The sequence below is a fragment of the Pseudorca crassidens genome, chromosome 2, assembly GCF_039906515.1.
Source record: "Pseudorca crassidens isolate mPseCra1 chromosome 2, mPseCra1.hap1, whole genome shotgun sequence".
Lineage (NCBI taxonomy): Eukaryota > Metazoa > Chordata > Mammalia > Artiodactyla > Delphinidae > Pseudorca > Pseudorca crassidens.
This window is the reverse complement of record NC_090297.1, coordinates 28,135,314-28,152,045: the sequence shown is the minus strand read 5'-3', so window position 1 is coordinate 28,152,045 and position 16,732 is coordinate 28,135,314. Positions and strand designations below refer to the sequence as shown.

At 32.2% G+C, this 16,732-nt stretch overlaps 1 protein-coding gene across 10 annotated transcripts in view; it reads right to left on the bottom strand.

Annotated features, from left to right (window-relative positions):
• ZMYM4 (zinc finger MYM-type containing 4) overlaps positions 1 to 16,732 on the bottom strand; it is a 175,188-nt gene that overhangs the window by 40,589 nt on the left and 117,867 nt on the right. For 9 of the 10 annotated variants that reach the window (XM_067725447.1, XM_067725440.1, XM_067725441.1 and 6 more), the window contains 10 exons: positions 12,122 to 12,206; positions 11,637 to 11,892; positions 7,623 to 7,797; positions 7,299 to 7,511; positions 3,600 to 3,750; positions 2,996 to 3,111; positions 2,296 to 2,571; positions 1,972 to 2,122; positions 999 to 1,171; positions 79 to 229 (listed from right to left, as the gene is read on the bottom strand). In XM_067725447.1, the coding sequence (XP_067581548.1) occupies positions 79 to 229; positions 999 to 1,171; positions 1,972 to 2,122; positions 2,296 to 2,571; positions 2,996 to 3,111; positions 3,600 to 3,750; positions 7,299 to 7,511; positions 7,623 to 7,797; positions 11,637 to 11,892; positions 12,122 to 12,206 (1,747 nt within the window). The remainder of the gene's footprint in view (positions 1 to 78; positions 230 to 998; positions 1,172 to 1,971; positions 2,123 to 2,295; positions 2,572 to 2,995; positions 3,112 to 3,599; positions 3,751 to 7,298; positions 7,512 to 7,622; positions 7,798 to 11,636; positions 11,893 to 12,121; positions 12,207 to 16,732) is intronic. The other variant, XM_067725446.1, reaches the window with a different exon arrangement.

Genomic DNA, 16,732 nt, shown 5'->3' with positions numbered 1-16,732 from the left:
GACAACTACTTAATGTTCTCAACTTGTAGAACAGTAGTTAGTCCCTGGCATTGACCAAAGACTAAAGTTTAATTTTACCTGCATTATTTTGTGAAGGTGGGTCACACATACTTTGCTGATTACAGAACATCAAGATACAAAGCAGGTTACAGAAATGTTTCATTTCTCCCCGCCATTTCAAGGACTCACTGAGCTTACCCTGTCGCTTACAACCATCACATTTGGCCATCTGAAAAAGAAACAGAAGATAGTAAAGAAGTAAAAAACAAACTGTCTATGGTCTGATGGAATAAAAGCAGGCCACAGGTTAACAAGTGAGGAAATTTGCTTAGAATTTAGATCACAAAAATGAAGGTTAACTATCCTGGGGGGAGGGGCAATATAGAGGTAGGGGACTAAGAGGTACAAACAATTATGTATAAAATAAGTTATAAGGATATATTGTACAACACAGGGAATACAGTCAATATTTTATAATAACTATAAATGAAGTATAACCTTTAAAAAATGTGAATCACTATATTGTATACCTGTTAACTAATATCATACCTCAACTATAATTCAGTTTTTTAAAAAATGAAGGTTAACAATCCTAAATTTGGAAATAATTAGTTACCTATCTACTATTTTGTACAACATTAAAAAAGGTCACATTATAGAGATGCCAATAAATAGTAATTTTAAAATAAGTGAAATGGAAATAGACCGATCTTCCTTAAAGACATCAGAACACAATTCATTTTAGTTAATAAATGAATATAATTTTAAATATTTTAATGTTTTAAGACTGATATGTCTTCTACAAGGAAATTAAAAACAAATGTAACTTCAGTGACATTAAAGTCTTTTTAAAATCTTATATTAATACTAGAGGAGAACAGAATACATTTAATACTTAAGTTTTAAATCATTAATTGTCCTTCACACTATTTGAAAGAAAAAAAGACGGGAAAAATATGCCCTGACTTGAAAAACCCAGGAATGTGAATTATATTTACCTGATAGAACAGAACTGTATATTTGGACATGCACTCTTCACAACAAAACTCTTCTACTTTCCCCCCTAAATTATTCTGTACCAATTTGGGAGATGTCTGTAAACAATAACTGCACATTTTACAGTGATTTCCCCAGCGTTTTGCCAAGTCATGTTTATAAAGCAATTTGCAACCTAAAAAAATCAGAGAAGATAAAATTAACATTAGGGAGAAATAATAAGTATCTACATCTTTAATTTAAATGTCCTACAACAAAGTTTGCACATTTGGGTTCTCACCAATTAGTAGATCAAGAGGTCAATTTAGAGGATTAATACTATCATTTTCTGTTTTTAAACGAAGTAAGACAGCAGAGCAAATATTACAGTGCATCATATATGGTAAAAATCAGTTTTGTTTCATGAAACTTTTGTTTTATTTGGGTATGTGAACATACACTGGGTCACAATGTAAAATGTATGTCTTGTTTGTGTCGTGGTCAAAAGGTTTGAAAGCCACTAGCCTAGGAGGCTAATCCTGCATGGTTTTAGAGTAAAACAAAACATTCTAACCTTATAGTCATCTAAATAAGGAAGACACTGATTCACATATTCAGATCATTTATATTCAGAAACATAATGGATGTTTAAAACAATAAAAGTATTATCTTAGGATGCTACCAAAATTTAAGCAGTTCCCTTTAGAAATAAATACAAGAACTAAAGGATCCCTATCAACCTAATAACTAACATTAAATGTTTTTCACATCACCACCATTTTTTGCTATACACATTGAGGAGATTTTTCTTCATTTTAACATCTATATAATATGAAGAATTAGATCAGAAAAGAGAGAACCAAGTATAAACAAAACAAAAAGGTTTTGGTGTTATACACAAAAGATAAAATAAACTTACACAGTGACAGCTTAAATCATCAACTACTTTTGAAACAACAAACATGCTCAGTAGGTAAGATAATCTTCTATCTTTACCTTCACTACAGAATGACTTGTCAGCACCTGAGAATCGCACAGTCTCCTTTACAATTTTCTCAATTTTACAATATTCACACATTGCCATTAAATTATTTATTTTCTTATATTCATCAGAACAATTTTTGCCACAGAACTGAAACATTTTACCCTGCAAAGAAATAATCATTAAGTACTAATTAAACATTTGGTTTATCTTGTGGAAATCTTTATCCCTCTTATTTTCAAAACAAATAGTGTATTTCTGAAAGGTGAAAAGCCAGAAATAAGTTTACAGATAGACCAGTTTATACTCGAACCCTCTATCATGCTCCTTTACTCTACCTTATAATCAAGAAGTTCTGGTTTTGTGGCAAAGAGACGGTTACAGTGCTGACACTTGAGTTTTACAACACTTCGTGCAAACCCAACATGTTGGGATTGGGCAGCAAGACGCTGGAGACCAGCTGCAGCAGAGCTACTGATGGAGGTGGGAGAAACAGCAGAGGTGTTACCGCCTCCTGCTGACACTGTTGAACCTGTAGGGATGCTTACAATTACTTGGCCCTGAGACAAGGGCACCACTGAAGAATTCATTCCTGCTGGTTTGTTGAACAAATTCTGAAAGAAGAAACAAACAAAAAGATCAATCTACTCATTTGTTCAAACAAGAAGGTACTGAATACCTACCTATGTCAAGCACAGTTCTAGGCACTTAACATATATTTGTGAAAAGGCAAACATCCCTGCCTTTGAGCAGCTTATAGCTGAATGGGGGGAGTGATATTTATATTAAAAAATGAAATAATTTAATAATATTCTTTAAAAATAATATCCTCCCAATAGATAATCTAGGTAATAACAGTACCATTTAATTTCACAGAAGGCAATTAAATAACATGCCTCCAAAAATAGGATGGACCAAAGAACCCAAGTTTAAAAAGACTGAGGTAGAAATTTAGGCAATCCAGGCACTTAGTACCACCTAATAAGTTTACTATCACAGGCAACTAACTGGAGAAAAGGAAGAGTCCTGAAGCCATACCTGGAAAGCTACCACACAACTGTAGCTGCAGAAGTTGCGAATACTTCCATCTGACATGGCTAGGTGATACTGAGGGATTGCTGAGGTTTTGCAACTGTTACACTGAACTTGTACACCTTAGCAAATCAAAATAAAAGCTAATGAGTAATACAAATGTAAACAAATGTATGAGAAAATAAGTATTATATGATACATGAAAATTCAAGAGCCAAGTCAAGTTGCAGGAACTGAAATTAAACTTAGTTACCTCACATATAGACAAAAACTAACAACGTCAAAAATATTTCTGTTTATTTAAAGTTGTCACAGTCTACACCCTGAAACTAAAAAATAAATGAATCTTGAAATAAATCAGGTGTAGATAAAGAAAATACATTTTAAAAGCCATAAATTCTTTTGGTAAGAAAGAATGCACAAATAGGCGCAACTAAATAAACATAAAATAAGCAATCAAGAGGTGATATTTTACAACACAGATCTGAAGTATTTTAAATTTGCGTTAAAAATCAACTAAATTTGGACAAAAATCTGCACTATAACAACAAAGCAATAACCATAAGTTATTCAACTATTATATTTATAAAGTTTATGAAACCAGTATTACCTGCAGAAGTAACCATTTTAACTCTGTAAGCAGATAAGCAATTAACAGAACAGAAAAGCTCTGTCTTTCCCAAGCTATTGGTATTTTCAATCATTTCTGCTGAGGATCTCAATGATTTGCAAAGCGCACATGGTGTAATTTTGGCTGATTTCTATTAAGAGAATAAAATAACATTCATTTTTACCAAGTTACAAGTAAAAGCATAATTCTTTGAAATGTTTATACTTAACACTGTTGAAATATTTTAAATTAGTGGCTTCCAAACTTTTATGATTACAATCCTCAGTAAGAAATAAATTTTACAAAGTGACCCAGTAACACATACTTCTGAGGTTTTGTGTTTGTGTATTAAACATGTATGTATATAAAACTGAAAGGTTTTACGAAACAATATATATCATGATAACATGTGATGCACTTTGATATTTTTCCACTCTACTCTACTTCATTAAAAAATATGTTGGGCACAACCTAGCAATTAATTTTGGGATCTATTAATTTGTTATAACTATAGTTTTAAACGCACTATTTTAGCCTTCCCCCAAGATAAGGTTACGGGGTTAAGCACAAAATACTATGTATAAAATAAATAAGCTGCAAGAATATATTGTACAAAACCTCCAAACAAACAAAAAAACCCACTATTTAAAAAATTACACAACAGGGAATTCATGCTCTTACACTATTCAAAGAATTGGAAGAACTTCCCACAAAAGGTGCTCTATATAGCAATGAAATGTGAATCCAAGGAAATTAATAAACTTACTAGAAAATTCACACTCAAATATTCTACCACTAATAATAACAAAGCACAGGGACTTCCCTGATGGTCCAGTGGTTAAGACTCCGCGTTTCCACTTCAGGGGGCGTGGGTTCGATCCCTGGTCAGGGAACTAAGATCCCGCATGCCGCGTGGTGCAGCCAAAACAAATAATAACAACAACAAAGCACACTCTAAGCAATAAAGTGGGAGGAAACTTTGCATATCCCAAGTGTCCAAATATAAGCAACGAAAGAGTCTGTTATCTTAAATTTCCACTCAGTGATTTAGTAGCAAATAATGCTAAATACTATTAACATGTCATACATTCAGGATAACTTATAAGGTATATCCAGCACCCATTAAGATAATTTCAAGATCTCTATGTCCTCTTCAACGATAAGTCTGTTATACTTACTATTAAAATAAATACATATTCAAGTGAGCATATTCCTACATTCTGGAATCTCTTCTGTATCTCCAACCCTATTTCTCCTTTCCTCCTCCAACAGGACTGCAAACACAAACTTCATTTATAAGAATTAGGTCAAGAGTTATCTCTGAAACTATCAAGTAGAACGACCTTGCTTCCACGGTGCCCCTCTACATCCCATAACACTTCTATCCTAACATCTCTACACACTTGTATCTCCCCCAGGGGACATGTAACACCTCAAAACAGGAATCACATCTAATGTTTGTTGAATAAATTTTATATAAGGAAGAAAAGAAAAGTAGCAGAAATGACCATCTTCAATGTTCCAGGTTCTATACTAGGTGCTTTCTCATTCTTACTTCATATAATCCTAAAAACATCCCAGTGACATTGCTAGTATATACCCATTTACAGATAAGAAAATGGACTCGGGGAGTTTAACTGCTTTCCCCAAGGTTAAATTCTATTTGAACAGAAAGTCTGGGAATCAAACCAAGATCTGCTTTACCTCTAAATCCACGTTCTTTCTCTAAACCACAGTACACACTAATATGTGAAAATTTTAATAGGTATTGGCTAAATTAAAACTAATAAATTTAAAATTAAGGTATTTCAAAATACTTCTCTTATAGAATGTATACCACCTTTCAATGGACTGAATCAAAGTAACTTTTAGAATGTGATACAATATCAGGAAAACTGTCCTTTGTACAAGAATAAAGCTAATGAAGATATTGGGTTTTTCCTCCCCTTTGAGAACAAAAACAAGGTGTTTCTAAGGAAGAAATAAATAGTAACTAACACTAATCCCTTTTAATGTGCTTGTATATTAACAAGAAATAAATTGAAACACTAGAATGTTTAAAATTACAAAATCATTGCAAAGTTTTAAGAACATTTAAGAGAAATTTCCAAATTAACATTATTAAATTCACCAATTTTGGTTAACTGTATAAAAATTTACTATTCTAAGAAAAAGAATGATCAGCAAATGCAGTGAAACAGGAAAATATTGTAAAACTGAAAATGTAAAAAGTTCTTACTATTCCTTTGGGTTTACCAATTTTAAAATTGAACTTTTGATCAAAATTTACTAACAAAATATAAATCTAGTATAAATAAAACTGCCAACATTGCTAATTATTGGAGAAATGCAAATCAAAACAAACCACAGTGAGGTACCACCTCACGCCAGTCAGAATGGCCATCATTAAAAAGTCTACAAATAACAAATGCCAGAGAGGGTATGGAGAAAAGGGAACCCTTCTACACTGTTGGTAGGAACGTAAATTGCAACCACAGTGGTGCAACCACTGTGGAAAACAGTATGGAGGTTCCTCAGAAAACTAAAAGTAGAATTACCACATGATACAGCAATCCCACTCCTGGGCATATATCCAAACAAAACTGTAATTCAAAAAGATACATGCACCCCTATGTTCACAGCAGCACTATTAACAATAGCCAAGACACGGAAACAACCTAAATGTCCATCAACAGATGAATGGATAAAGAAGATGTGGTACATATATACAATGGAATACTACTCAGCCATAAAAAAGAATGAAATAATGCCATTTGCAGCAACATGGATGCAGCTAGAGATTATCACACTAAGTGAAGTAAGTCAAAAAGAGAAAGACAAATACCATATGATATCACTTATATGTGGAATCTAAAATCTGACACAAATGAACCTATCTATGAAACAGAAACAGAATGAGGGACATAGAGAATAGATTGGTGATTGCCAAGGGGAATGGGAGTGGGAGAGGGATGGATTGAGAGTTTGGGATTAGCAGAAGCAAAGATTAGAAGGTATACACCAAAATGATGGGACTGGGTAACTCTAAGAGATGCCTAATTTTTTCTTCTTTGTGCTTTTCTGCATTTTCAAAATCTTGTTCAAAAACATTAATCATATTTTAAATAAAATAATCCATACCCTAAAAACATGTATCGATATTTCAAATGCATTAAGAGAAATACAGTCTGCCCTCCATATCCCTGGGTCCCACATCTGCAGATTTAACCAAATGCAGATCGAAAATATTCCAGGAAAAAAATTCCAGAAAATTCCAAAAAGGAAAAGAATTTGCTGCACACTGGCAACTATTTACATGGCATTTACATTGTATTAGGTATTATAAATAATCTAGAGATGATTTAAAGTATGCAGGAGAATGTGTGTAGGTTATATACAATTACTACACCATTTTATATAAGGGACTTGAGCACTCTCAGATTTTGATATCCTCAGGGTTCCTGGAACCAATTCCCCATGGATACTGAGGTACAACTGCATATGGTACTTATAAAACTCTATAACAAGAGTTTTTTAACACACATGCATTTGAAAAATACTATTTACATGCAAAAAATATTAATTAAGCTAATAACAAGAAATTAATATTTTTGTGACATTTTCATAAATAATTTCTATCAAAAAAATTCAATCCTTCTGGAAGGAACAAAGACGTCAGGATTAAATATGGTCATGTACCTGCTTATATGCTGTGACACACGTGGAACTACAAAACTTCTTAGCCTGTCCCTCTATCTGGAGCATGTGGCATTGTCCAGAGCCACTGTAGCAGTAACCCCCACAGTTTTCACAACAGTTCATGGTGAGGTTGTTAGCAGAGCGAAACTTAGAAAAGCAGGCATCACTGCAAAGTTTATGTACCACATTCTGGTAATTAACTTCATGTCGAATCTAGGAATTATAAAGTAATAACTTAGAAACAACAAGCAAAGACCATCAAAAGCTGCCCTTTAAGCACAAATATCAGACTCCTTCCCCCACTAAAGTAAAAAGATAACTTACAACAGCATTCTTCTGACACATGCTGCATTTGGTTGAAATGCTATTCGTATTTATGGTAACAACAGGTTTTCTTTTCAGTTCATATGTTGACAAACATGACTGACTACAAAAATCTTTACTAGTGGTGGTATTTTCAAACTGGGCACTGATCACATCCTTTGGATTTAAAATGTCTCTAAAAATGACAACAAAGATAAAATAAGCCATAGTATAATTCATTTTTTTCCTTTTTGTCAACTAAAAATATCAAATAAAACAAAGGCAATTAAAAGTGTAGGGAAAGGGCATTGGTATTTAAATCTGAAAACCTGTGTTTTCTTGAATAAAGTGATAAATCACTTTGATCCTCAACCTCTGTTGTATAAAATGAAACTAATACACGGCTTAGTTCATAGAACTGTTGTGAGGATTAGTACACTATGTTTCAAGATTAAAAAGATATACATCAAACATTTATCATTCACTATCTCTAGTAGGTAGGATTATAGAAGATTTTCATTTTCTTCCTTAGGCTCTCCTATATGTTCAAAAATACTCTTTAACATTACACTTGAAAAATTTTAAAGCCACTATCTTTTAAAAGTAGGAATACATTTCAAACTACACAGTGCATATTCTAGCATGATTATATAAAATTGAACATTTCCAGATCTAAATAATTCAATCTGTAAGCATTAGCAGTAAAAGACAATGAAGATTAATACCCTAAGGATTAAGACTCCCTACCACTCCACCCCTTATCCCACTCCCAAATTACTCTTCCTACATAGTAGTTTATCGCTTAAGTACAAACCATTTTAAAAACCAATTTAAAAAATACCTTGATGAAATTCTGTAAACAATGTCTCTCTCCCATGAGTATACACTCACATAATATTTAGTAAATAGTTATATTCACTCTTACATTTTAAACAGATTATACTAATATAGTACTTTTAAGAAAAGATTACAAATATCTCTGCTTCAAAAAAAAGATAATAGCAAATACAGTGGGACTCATCACAAGGAGCACCTGATATTGTACTATGCTGTAATATACAACATCACACCTCATCTTCAATACTTAGTAGCTTGAGAGTGCTCTATTACCTGCATTTTTTTTTGGCCTTTCCAGCTACTTTTTATTGGGTTTTAATCTATTTCATTTATAAGGGTAATTAATAAGCAGTTACCTTGAGCCAGGGACTAGCCCAGCCCTATGTCAAGATATGGTACAAGCCCTCAAGCAGCTCACAGTATACTGGGACAAATAGACAAATGATATATAAAATACCATAAAAGAAGCATTCTTAATATAAAAAAGTAAAATAATTTTGAAAAATGTATTTATATACATAAAATGTACTACAGAAATAGAAATGAAGAAACAATTATTTCAGACAAGATGTGACATGAAAAGCTACCCAAAAGGTGGTATTTTAGCTGGACCTTAAATAGATGTTTTCTAGAAGGCTAAGGAGATAAAAGTTGGAGAACAGCGTGGATCAAGGCAATAGAATCATAAAAGTAGCTACTTCTCACTACTCTCAGTATGCTTAACATCCAACTGCATTACATTTTATTGTAACAGATTACATCTTATCAGAATGAGAAGGAGCAATCTCATTTCAGATAGTAAAAATTCAGATGGTACAGACAATCCTGAAACAGTTACCTCTCTTACTGCCATTATTATCAAGAAAACTGATCTTTCTAATAACAGTATTAACAAAAGTACCCTCCAAGTTACCTCTTTTAAAGTGTAGGATTTGAAACTGATTTTTTTAAAACAAATTGTTAGGTCCCTATTACTAATGAAATCTAAAAATTAAATGATGATTAGCCAAAACATATTCAGAGTTTAGGTTAAATTCAAGATGCTAAGAGATTTGGTTAATAAAAGACTAACAAAAATAAAATTGTTACTCCAAACAGCTAAGGAGTTTCTTTCAACCTAAGTGCTGCTGCTATATTTCTAGTGGTCTACAAAAACAGCAGTAGTTATCAGGAAGGAAATCTTTTCTATCTCCACCTATTCAAATTAAAGTAAAAATCCTTCTTATAGGGACTGACTTACAAATTAAACCTGTTCGATGCATGGACTATCTAGAGGGGAAAATGCATGTGCCAGAACTACCCAGCTATGTGACACTGAGCAAATCATTTAACTTCTTTGAATCTAACTTCCTTATATTTCAGGCACAATCCAAATCAATAATTTTATAATCAGATAAACCAGACTATCCCAAACTGCTGTAATGACTGTGTAAATAAGAGAGGAAAAAGGGAAGGAAAGGAAAAGTGGTGAAAAGGAGATGAAAGAGTAGTACAGAAAATGAAATGGAATACAAAGAAAAACAAGACTGATAAATGGTTGAGAACTGAGCAACAAGAGAAAAACGTATTCTGTAAGAAGAGAAGGGGGGAAAATTAAGAAAGACAGAAAATGAAAAAGAAAAGTTGAGGTGATAGGCAGGCAAGGAGTACCTGAAAGAAGAACAGAAAGGGGTGAATGGAAAAGAACAAGGGATAAAAAAAAAGACAACAGAGTAAGTGAGTGAAAAGGTAGAACAGTTAAAAGTCAAAGAACGACAGGTTAAAATTCATGGATAAGACCAAACATTACAAAAGAAGAACATTTAATCTTTAAAATAATTAAATTACATAAGATCAGACAGAGCTAAGATATGACATGCAGGTAAAAATGACCATCTCCAGATAAAGCAAGGCAAACACCAGAGACCAAAGAGATATAGTAAATTTAGATGAGAAGAACAACATGTATGGACAAGAATTAAAAAACACAGAAAGAAGGCACACATTTTAAAACTTCCATGAGTTTCCTATGGTCATTTTGAAATTCACTGTTAAATCTTTGCACTAAGTATCTATGACTATTATTATGAAAGGAGAAATACTGCTGAAATTTTAGAAAGCGCTGATCGCTAAAGTAAGAATTAAATAAAGAAACATAAAAGGAAGTTTTTACGTGAAATTATTTCATAGCAAAATAGGAAAAGAACAAAGAACCTTATAAAAATTATAATTTTCTAGTTGATTTGATCTTAGAAAGGATGAATATACTGGAATATAGAAATTAGATATCATCTATAAGTACTCTTTTTTAAACATGTTTCATAATTCAAACAGAAGTCTATTTTTACTAAATTAAACTTGAAACATAAGGGGATGCACATATAACTTCTAGAACATCTTCTAACCATACTCAAATTTCTTTTAGAAGTTTCTTTCTATACTTTTTCCAATTGAACCAGAAGAGGGAGCATCTTTTCCCTTTCTAGACAGAGAAAGGGCAGCATCCATGTGAGGTACTCTAAGTACAAATATCGAAACTAATAAATCATGGTTTGAGTAGCTTAATAATAGAAGCCAATATATTTCAGAACAAGAGCATTATTCATCTTTTTCTGACTTATTTAAACAGTGTCTAATGACCACATTGCAAAATTAGCCTAAATTAGTTCATATTCCTCAAATATATCAGGATGATTTTATTAGGATCTAAGGTCATAATTTTTTGTTGTTAAACACTGAAATACAACCTCTGAGATACCTGAGATACTGAGAAAATAAAAATACACACACTGGAATCCAATTAAAGTTAAGATGAAAAGTATTAAATGAATTCCAACTACCTAATAGAAACATTACATAAACATTAAATATTTGTTGCATCTAAGCATCTATTGCCTACAGTTACAAGATAAAATATTGTGGTCATGTAATACCCCTAAATGGCATAGTTTTTGTTTTCTCAAGCATCTCAACTAACAAGGATAGTAAAGTACATTTCAAAAGCACCTCTTATTATATAAAAGGCACATTACTTAAAGTTAAAAGAAAGCTGAGCACCTAGCGTCCAGAAAGATTAAAAGCAGCAACAACATGTTCATAGTAAACAATGTGATATTTCTCAAAAAACATAGAAAGGTAGAAAATTAAACAATACATAAATAAGAACAAAGTATCTTGAAAGAAAGAAAGCAAAGACGATAATTTAGAATTCTGCTATACTTTGAGCAACTTGAACAAGTTTTCTTAGTGGGAGGAGGCGGTGGGCGGGCAGGTGGAACTGTATATCCAGTGAGGCACAGTGTAGAGCAGAATAGCTGAGTAGACCCTTTCCTCTGATAAGCAGTTTGCCCCTTCTGGAGGATTTTTTTACAACCAGAACAGGAAACTCGAACAGCTGTGGCTGGAACTGAAGGAAGCATTTTATTCATGCCAGATGATGCCAGTGAAGGCTGAAAGCCAGTAGTCAACTGTGGAGCTTTAAAAAAAAAAATTTAAAAAAAAAAGTTTTACTTTTTACTATGAATTTTAAGTAGGCATCCTTTCTTTCTCTTCTAGAGCTAGTCTTGAAACCCAACACTAATTATGCAATACACAATTAAAGCCATTCTAAACTGCCTAGTTTACTAATATAAGTAGATACTTCCTCTCACTCATACTGGTCAGAATAAATAAACATGATTCATTCATTCAGTTCTGCTTCTTACCAAGAGGACTGCCACTGACTGAAAACACAGCACTAATTTTCAGTTCCCCTTCTTGAGTTTTTTGCTGTTGGCCATGACTATACTCCTTTTAAAAAGAAACATAAATAAATATGTAAAGAAAAAATAAATACAATGTATCTAAAGAAATCCAGATATTCAAGACATTTTACTATGGCTATATAGGGGTGGAAAATGTTTACTACATTAATATTAATAAGTAATAGCAAGCAAACTATAATTACAATAAGGGTATAACATGTTTATACACGCTGAGAGTTGAGGTAAAAAATGACAGTAGCTATCTAGCCTATAGCACTACCAGATATTCACAAATTATTTTTTAAATTCTTAATATTATTACAGTATTTTAAGTTGCTGTTCATCTATTATAAAAGTAATACACACTTACTATACAAAATTTAGACAAGTAGAAATGAGAAAAAAATTCTAATCATATTTCCATTACCCCAAAACAACCACTGTTACTCTTTTGTTATATTTCTTTCCAGTCTTTTCCCCTGCCGTATGTGTTTCTTCACACAGCTGTAATTATACTGAATATAGCATTCTTATAAAATGATTTTTTGGTCACTTGAATCAACTGAACATTTATTTGCATATTATCACATATTACTCTAAAATAAATTCTAGTGGCTAAATATCAGTGTTTCTAAGGTTGGAGTCCAAGAATCCCTGAGGTTTGTAAAGGCAGACCAGGCAGTCTGAGAATTCTAAAAAAAATATTTTAAAAGTCTGGGTTTTTATTTCAATAATTTTTTTAGTGAATGTAAATATATTTTTAGTCATGAATAACCACATATAACTGAGTTGTACAACAAGTTTTTAGTGCTGTTGTTAGCTTTTACAATTCTATTATTGCATTGTGAAGCCTCTAAGTGGTAGATTTAACTTTGTATTTTAATTCACTGTTTATCACACTGAAACTTGCAAAACCCTGAAAGATGTCTTGTTCTTGGAATTCTCAGGCAACTCCAACATACCGCCTTTTTTTGTGATAAGACGTGTCTGTACATTACTGGAATTCGAGAAAATACTGATATATATTATTTAATAGACATATCAGATTACATAAGGATGAGACTGGGGTGAGGTGAGGCACTTGCCTCAGGCACAAATTAAGGCACCAAAAATCTCAGTAATATTTTTTAAAATGCCATAATCCACGATAAACAAAATACCAAAACTTTAAATAAGTAAAGACAGGATCAGTATTACTAATTTTTCCCTTGGCCTCAGTCTCCAATTTGATAGCCTTGAATGGCACTGAAATTACATAACCACAACCCAGTGTTGGTTCACTTGTTTCCACACATTTGCTTTTATCGGTAATGCCATGATGAACATCTCTGTGAATACTCATACACTCATATTTAGGATTATCTCCTAAGGAAAGAATCTTAAAGTGGAATTACCAGGTAAATAAGTACATAGTAAAGGTTCTTGATGCACAATGACAGATTGTTTTGTAAAACCTTAATTTTATTTATTCTAGCAATTTGTGATAAAAGCCACTTAAAAGTCTCTTCCCATTCTTGTTTTAATTTCCAATTTTTTAAATATCCATTTACAAAAAAAGCATTATAAGGTAACAAGATTAACCTCTGATAACATCTGTTATCAACATTTCCTCAATATGTACTATGAGATAAATTTTACATACTGAAGTTTCCATTTTTATGCCAAAAAATCGACAGTTTTTACCTTTGCGATTCCTTCTATTTCTTACAAAGTTCTACTTCCACAATAAAATACTAAGAAAGTTTTCATTGTTTATAATACAGTCCTTTAATCCAGAGGTCAGCAAACTTTATCTGCAAAGGGCCAGATACTAAATATTTTTGACTTTTCAAGCCATGCTATCACGACTACTCAAGTCTGCCCTGGTAGAGCAAAAGTACCCATAGATAATATGTAAATGAATGAATGTGGCAATGATCCAATAAAACTATAAAAACAGTATGCAGAAAAACAAAACAGAAACAAAGAGGGCAGGCTGGATTTGGCCCACTGCTGAAAGATAATTTGCCAACTCCTGCTTTAATCCATCTGTGATTTATTGATATTTATTTTGATATATAATGAGCATTTTTCTTTTTCTTTCTTTGACTAGCTAATGAATTCCTTCCACTCACCATTAACATATCAACTTCCTCTAAAAATATCTCTTTTATGGCAATCTATTCTGCATCACTATCAGGCTGACGACTCTTATGATATCACACTATCCTAATGAAAATAATTGTGAGATGTTTAATCATTTAATAGTTCACCACATCTCTAATGTTTAGAGCATACATGTAACATAATGTGTGTGTGCATGCCTATTTATTTTTCTTCAAAACGTAAGAAACCACTGATATTTTCATAATTGTATCCATACTGTATCTTAATTTAGGAATAACTAATATCTTATATCAAAAAAAAGTCTCTGCATTCATTCAAGTTGTTTTATCCGATACAAGCACTTTTTAGTTGCTCTGCTGTAGGAAACAGTATATCTTTTCATAATATTGTCTAACTGGGAAACAACTGATTTATAGAAATATTTCTGTTTTATATAACTAAAATTCAACTAGCTACTCCACTAAACTTTCAAGAATTCTATTAATTTTCTAATAAAGATCCTTACCAGTAAATGATGATAATTTTGTCTCCCCTTTTCCATTATTTCTTCTAATTTCTTTAACATGTATTGGGTCGAAAATCCAACAAGAGTTAAATAATAATGCTGACATCAGTAATTTGTGTTCATTTAGTTATTATTAACAGAAGGTTTCCATCATTTTACTTTTAAATTCAATGACTGTTATTGATCAGAAGTAGGTATTTCCTTACCTGATCAAGAGAGTATCTATTATAAGAAATGCATAGTGAATTACATGAAATGTCTTTCGGCATCTGTCTATCTATCTATATATCTAGCCTTATTTGACCTGTTGATGAAGTTACGTATATTAAGAGATTTTCTAATATTGATTCATCATAACATTCCTACATTATATAGTATATGAAAGCATATTACAAGTAAAAAATTTTTTTAAATCTCAGAGAACTCCAGAAAAAAAATCAGTATTCATGGGCATACTTTCATGGTCTCCAGTCAGCTCTCTTTCTCACTGTCTGTGACAGTTATTTCAAACTTCTGATACATTCCTTAAGCCTCAAGTACATATTACTTATATAATATAGTAAAGTAAGAATATATCTTAAGTACTCTGCTTGTACACCCCACAATGCCTTCAAGGCATAATCATGTTTATGTTAGTATCCTCCCAACAATGATTAATTTTACAAATATTTAATAAAAAATCAATGACTAATAACTTGAGAAGTGAAAATCTGATGATCCAAAAGCTTTCAGAAACAGAAAAACAGGTGTCAAAACAAAACCAAAAAATCCTCTACCACAATATCTTTACCTTCCCTTTATTTACCATAAAGTATGTATCAGTATCCCAAGACAGTATTTTAGAAATGAAGAACCCAGTTTCTATAACCAAGTTAACTTGACATGGCTAAAAAAACAAGCCCCAACATTTAATTACTGCATTCCATTTGCCAAGACTATATGACTCACTATTGTGACAATTAATTAATTTGCTTTCCCATTCTAATCCATTTACTTCAATGAGAGATTACAGATCAGCTCTCCTTTTATTATGAGCAAAAAGGAAAGAAAAAAAATCATGATTTTAATATAATATTTACTGAATTTCCAGCTTTCAGAAACTACAGAAAAGGGGAGAAGAAAAAATGACGTCTCTGGCTCTTTAAAGTTTTTATTTTAAAAACTTCTCTAGTCATTTTTTTAAACAACTTTTATTTACAGAAAGTTTGGTAGACTATAATAATAAGGCCTTGATGAAGGCCGCTGATTGGCTCCTTCCTGGCCATATGGCCTTGAGTAACTAACTTATTAACCTCTATGAATCTCAGTTCCCTCACCTAAACATAGAGTTAATATCATCTACTCTGGCCTTCTTATATTGGAGGATGAAACAACATAGTACACATAAAAGTTATCTGTAAGTATTATATACAGAATATATTATAGTAACATGCAATAGGATTTGAATGAAGAAATGTAACTGGGAGGACAAATGATGCTACGCCAGTAACAGAGGCAGGAGGATGACAACTGGCAAACCCAGAAAATTATAACTGAAGAAATAAGAACAATTGGGAAGAAGTAAATATATATATATATAAACATACATTTCAGTATCTTAGTGATTTACATGGGAAAGTAAAAAAATTAAGACCAAAGTGAACTGTGTAAAAAGGAGAATAAGGAAGTGAGTTGAAAGCAGAGCTACAAGTTAAGCAAAGAGAAAAGCCAAGGGAGGTTTTGACGAGGTGCCAGAAGCTAAAGCTATGATCTTATTACACCAAGAGAAAAGTTATTACAAGTAACTGATGGTCAAAAGTAAAGACTGACCACAGCTGTTAAATCTATCAGTATTTTATGAGCATTAGGTTATAGTACTGTTTTCAGAGTCTAAGAGAATAATTTGTTGGAACTCCTTTTTCCAGTCTATGGGAAATGAATAAGAATAATAAAGCATTAGGCAGTGTTGAACAAGGAATATA